Source organism: Centroberyx gerrardi, chromosome 8 (assembly GCF_048128805.1).
Source record: "Centroberyx gerrardi isolate f3 chromosome 8, fCenGer3.hap1.cur.20231027, whole genome shotgun sequence".
Lineage (NCBI taxonomy): Eukaryota > Metazoa > Chordata > Actinopteri > Beryciformes > Berycidae > Centroberyx > Centroberyx gerrardi.
Genome location: NC_136004.1, coordinates 10,609,532 through 10,615,531, shown reverse-complemented (window position 1 = coordinate 10,615,531; position 6,000 = coordinate 10,609,532). Strand labels below are relative to the sequence as shown.

General features: G+C 41.3%; 1 protein-coding gene across 1 annotated transcript in view; it reads left to right on the top strand.

Moving 5' to 3' along the window:
- Window positions 1-1,392: 1,392 nt before the first annotated feature.
- Window positions 1,393-6,000, top strand: part of mvb12bb (multivesicular body subunit 12Bb) — a 30,165-nt gene continuing 25,557 nt past the window's right edge. Inside the window, exon 1 of the mRNA XM_071927880.1 lies at window positions 1,393-1,503. Within this exon, the coding sequence (XP_071783981.1) occupies window positions 1,393-1,503 (111 nt within the window). The remainder of the gene's footprint in view (window positions 1,504-6,000) is intronic.

Genomic DNA, 6,000 nt, shown 5'->3' with positions numbered 1-6,000 from the left:
ATTTTTATCTCCTATGGTATCTCTATAAGATTCCTTTATGATATCATAGGAGGTAGAAAATACATTAAGTACACTATGGTCACCATAAACTCACTACTGAATATGACAGACACTCTATACAAGTCCCTATGTGTATTTTCTAGCAATATTACAGTGATTTTTTGTCCTTGGGGGATAGAGGCAAGTTGAGATGGTTTTCCTTTGGTCTGACTGGATGAGTCTTAGCCATCATGTTGTGGTAGAGAACAGAACTGATGGTGAACAAATTCATGTTAGAAAGAGATCCTTCATTCTATTAGCTAATTTGCTATCCTGTTTCATTTGAATAAGTACAGCTATCTAACATTTGTTAAAGAGACAGCTGTTTCTGGAGCAAATCCCCTAATTTGATCAACTTAATTGCAATAGATTCTGTAAACATCAAGATTGAATGCAGCAACTTTGTCAGTTAGTACAAGAATGCTTTAAACCTAATCTAATAAAATTGCAAAGGAACCTTTACAAAGCCACTTACCCTGTAAAAGGCTTGCATACCCATTAGGCTAAAATTCCCTTAGACAGGAATAGATAGCAATTGATTGGGACTTCCTTGAAAATATGTGATCGCTCCTCCTAATTTGTGATTTGGTGAAGTCGTTGGGTGGTCTCCGAATGCTTTTTTGTCATTGGTCTCACTTGTCATTGGATCCTGGATTAGGAGGCCACTTTTTCTTCTAGATCCTAATAAGCCAGGAGAAGTCAATACTGTGGGGTTCTAGTCATTCTAGCCAAGACAAACCTTCTCCACTCTCCCTGCATGAGCCTTAAAGATGCAAGCCACATTTTGTTTCACCATCTACATTTTGGGTGTGAGTTCACATATAGGCTACTCTAGAAGACTTTGTAGGTGTAAAACCCTCTTTCAAACTTTTATAACCCATCACAACTCAAAATACAGGTCATTGTTTTCAAAGATTGCATGTAGCGTATAACCAAACCTTTTACAGCTTTACACTGTGGCTCTCTGTGTATCTAAAGTTGAATTTGAGAGGGGAACAAATATGTGTAATCTGTTTCAGGATGCAAGATATGGTTTCCTCCAGTCTAGCTGTCCTGTTGCTTTAAAAGAAGGTCACTCAAACGCAGAATCGAGGCACCAAAGGAAGGGAGATAACATTTGGCGTTTTGGTTTTCACGTTATGAAAGATGTTACAAATTTAAAGGCAATAAGTATGATTTTTACTGCCCCATAGCACAAACTGGTCACTGATAGAGGTTGATGCAGGTCATGGATTGCTTAATGCCCCTTCAAATCATTTTCTTAAATCTAAGGTCTTCCAGTATTTCGGCAACAGTGCACCAATGCAGTAAATTATCTTTGAGGGACTCATGCTTTGCTTACAGAGCCTGGATATGTCTGAAGTGTCGGATCACAGTAAAGCGGAGGAGCAGCTGCCCACAGAGCCCATCACTGCAGTGGGAGTGGTCGCGTCACAGAACAAGGCCCCTGATGGCTTCCATGTCGTGAGTATTAGTTTCGAACTGTTGAAACACTTAGGATTGGTTTCATAGACGTGGATTAAGCCTCGAAGGCTGTTTATTTTCTTTGAACTTCTTTCTTGAATTAAGAAATATCTGGGACTAGTGTTAATCTATGTCTGTGAAACGATCCCACCAAACTGCTAAAGAATGTTTTTGGCAGCAGTATGACAGAATCAAACTCCAAATGGCCAATCACTGATTGACGGAATTGATTAGGTCTAATCCTTTTATTTTTGCCAAGTTTTTGTCTTTGCTTTATGTTGTAGTTTAATGAGAAACGTGTACAATGCAACACACCACCATGAAGCTGGCAGCCTTCCAAGGTGTTAGCGAGTTTTTGTTAGAGCTGTTAGATGACTTATTCATAGAGTTTACTTTGATGATTAGGGGGATTCCACTTCCCGACATTATTATTTGTTGCCACTCGTATTCCAGACACACCAGAGGCTAAGGTTTAATGATCTTTGGCGGATGCCCACCGCAGTCATGTAACTTTGTCCCCATATCTGCTTTATACTCACGTGAAGACGGGTTGATACCCCAACAACCTCAGCAGTATCCTGGTTTTGTGAGCAAGTAAAGTAGGACAGAGCATCTACTGGTTTATGGAAACTTTTGGCTTGTTAGGAAGAGAAGAGAGTGTGTTTGTGAGTTTAACAAAGCACAAAACAAGCTCAAGGGCAGATCTCTCTTCCTCTCTCCCTCCCTATCCACTCTTCTTCTTGCGTTCACCCTACGCCCCCAATCCCTCCCTCTCCCATCCACATTTTTTTCCTCTTCCTGCTCCACCCTACATACCCTGTTTGTTGTAATCTCTGGCAGATGATGGTGGGTTGGCATTGAAATGGAGCCACTGGCAGGGAGACTGCACACACACACTACACAGCAGTGACAAACAGAGAGAAACCCCATCAGACTTCCTGCTCCGCTGCTCCAGCGCTGCAATACATTTCAGTTGATGTGCAAATACTGAGCGTGTTCTGCAGGGCTTACACCTAGTCACAGGCTGTTATCGGCTTTGGTTTTCCTCTGTAATGGATGTCGGCTAACTTCTAAATACTCTTCATGTCAACCGCCAAGTAGTACAGGAGTTAGTTGATGGATCCAGATTTCTACCATCAAATTTGGCATCACCAGTGCCGAAATATTAATAAACATCATGAAACAATTTCTGCGGTCAAGTGCAAAGAATGAAACATTTATTTTAAACAAAATAAACATTCAAAATGCCATTTATTACATGCCATAACTAATGTTTACTAAGCTACTTTTTGGAATTTTCGTTTGTGGTTGCAAGTCATGAAAAATGAATTAGAAGACTATATAGGAGATAGCAGTTGTTAAGTGCAAACAAAGCAGTCACATCAATCACAATGAACATAATGTAAAGTCTGCAAAGTCTGTTTTTTTTTTTTTTATTTCTCCCTATGTATTTGGATCTAGGTAGTCTATAAGAATCTGTGTTTAGTTGTTTAGTAACTGCCTGTTGGTCCCCCCCAACCCTCCGTTTTTCTGGTCGGTTGGCAGTATAGCTTACTTTGTTTTGTTTGTCCATTTAAAGTAACACTTGTTTGGGACAGCCTGTCTGAAACTTAACAGAGTTACAATACACTATTGTCTTTAGCCTAAGTGATACCTTTGATGGTATGATATTTTGTGATTTTCAGCACTGTGGCATATTGCATTCTGCCGTTGTTTTATTTGACTTTTGTAAAAAAAAAAAAAAAGCTCAATATCCCTTAAGGTAATAAAATGTCAAAATTATGCCCATGAATAAAAAGTCAAGTACAAGTCAGCCTACAAGATAAAATTCAAGGCCTTTCAGACTCTGAAGCACTATTTAAAGTGCATTTCCCCCATCTTCAAGAACATCTTTTCAACATCACTATGTGGTCTTTCATCTATACACTTGAAATACAAACAAAAATATCAACACTTGGCATCAGCGTGCCAATACAGTACCGAGGGGGGAATTCTCAGGATATTATGCTGTATTGATTTTTTTCCTTTCCCTTTCATACTAGACTTCTTTTTGAATATATCCTCAATGGTGACTGCTTACCATTCTGTACTTTTTGCACAGCAGATCAAGGGGCTGATTAACTCTTTTGCTCTCTGATACAGTGCGCTCACATCTCTGAACTTGAGCAGGTTGTTCCAACACAAGAGAGCACAGGCCCAGATCAAACACCGCTCCACTGGGATGAGGAGCTTTTGCTGAAGCACCAGCAGCCACCCCACATCAAACACCTTGAGCACACTCACACACACACACACACTCACACACACGCTCTGCAAGGGGTTGCAAAGGGGATACGTGTGTAATTCAAATTCACCTGAGCATTTGACATACTACCCTCATGAATTCATTACTGTAGCATAAGTTTATTTGAAGAAGCATAGTACCAGCTGGAGATCTGAGTCCTGTGTAATTGGCTGGGACGTCCGGTGAATGGGTATACAAACCTTAGATGGCTCCTTGTTGGCACTGGAGGGAGCGTCATTTACAGTAGCAACTTATTCACACCATCAATAGATGGATAGCATGCTGGAAAGTGAGACCAGTTGTAGCCTATGTTGTAGCAAGATGTGAAATAGGTGTATAACATGTTTTTTCTTTTTTTATGAGGAGCAGGTGGCACTTAAGTCAGAGAACTTTTTCAAAGTAATGCAGTTGTAGTTGCTTAATATAGTGAGAAGTCAGTTTACCTATTTTCTGTTTTAAGATAAGATCCAAAGAAGCATTTTTCTGTTCCTCTTTGGAAGGACTGGTTTGTTTCCCTGTGACTCTGTTATCTTTTCTCCCCAGAGATTCTTGATTGTATGCCTTTATATCCTTTTAGTTACATCTCTGCCTCGCAGGGCTTCATACTAACTCACTGGTGGTGTTTGTCTCCTGAGATCCTTCACAGGAACATTTCCAGCACCCCCCTAAAGACTTGCTTCACAGCAGGCTTTCAGATCACCCTAAGCGGAATATTTCAGGAATTGGCAGTCGAATCTGTCAGCGGGTTTCAAATCAAATGATACGATCATATTTCAAAGATCAATTTCAACTCGGAGCTGTGATATCTCTTTTTTGTCAGACATGTAGCTTTCTCTTTATTGAGTCCTGTGTGAAGATGGAGCCAGACAATGGCGGACTTGAAAATACTAGAGAAGAGCCACCGCAACTTTACTCACGCCTTCTCCGCTGTGGCTCGGCAGTTGGCGTTTCACATTCAGGCTGCGTCGCCTCCTTGCTGCCGGGGGCTGTGGCAGGATGATGCCTGAGGTGCCTCCTAGGAGGACCGTGCCCTCGTTACTCCTCAACTTGACTTTGGGTTTCACAAAGCTAGCCCTTTGTTTACGCTGACAGGATGCGCTGGCTACTGACCTGGAAAAAGTGGCCAAGACGGGTTGTCTTGTAAGGAAGAGGGAGGCTGGTGATGTATAGGCTCCTTCTGGGACCTTTCACAGCGCTGCCGTTGGAGACGCCCCGCAATCCCTCTCTCTCTCTGCTCATCTTCTGCTCTTTCTCCCTCTCATCCCGCTATCTATCCCTGTTCCCCCTCTCTAGTCAGCGCTCTCATCCCATCTAGTCAGTGGTGGTTTTGCATGAATCTCTCCATGCCACGTTTCCCCCACCCAGTCACCAGGGTCATTCATCATTATTGTCAAGGGGGTAATGTGTGTGGGTGGGTGCAGAGATCTATGACTTCTTCATTTGAATGAACCTCATTAGATTGACTCTTCTTTGTAAAGGATCCCTTCAGAAAATAAGTCTGGCAGTTATTTAGGTGATTCTCACATGATAGCCAATGGAACATGACGTTTCAGCCAAGCATATTTGCTCGAACGATGGAAGAGTCTCTGTGATGCAGTCTGCAGGTTATGTTTTGCTTTATCATTCCTGTCCGCATACTTACATTTACATAGCGATGCTCTGGAAGACCTTGAGCTTGACTTGTGGTGGCCACAAGCTATCAATATGATGCAATCTATTGTATTTTTACCAACTCCACTGATCATTTACAACTGTGAATGAGCCCATTACAAGAGGACAAGCGGCTCAATTCTTTGGATTTAGATTTATTTAGGCACACACATGAAATTGGTTTTAATCCTCAGTAATTTATTCTTAGAAGAATTGTCTCATTAAATAATAGATTGAATCCACACAGGGGTTAGTGAAGCGTGACTATTCAAGGTGCATGTACACAATGTTCTCAGTTTACTAGTGTCTTGAAAATCAACATAGAAACAAATAAAACCTCTTCAAAAATGAGGACATCTGTCAGTGGATGCTCAAGGGAGACTACAGTAGGTTTTTAAAAAGATATATTCCATATTTACACCAAATATAATCCCTGCATTGCCATAGATGCACAGTGAAGTTTGGTTTTCCTTATTAGAGCAGATCTTTGTCAGGGCGTCTTTAATCAGCCTGGTCCCGAGGGATGATATTTTTAGCCACCTTTTTGGAGGCTAAGACTCCTT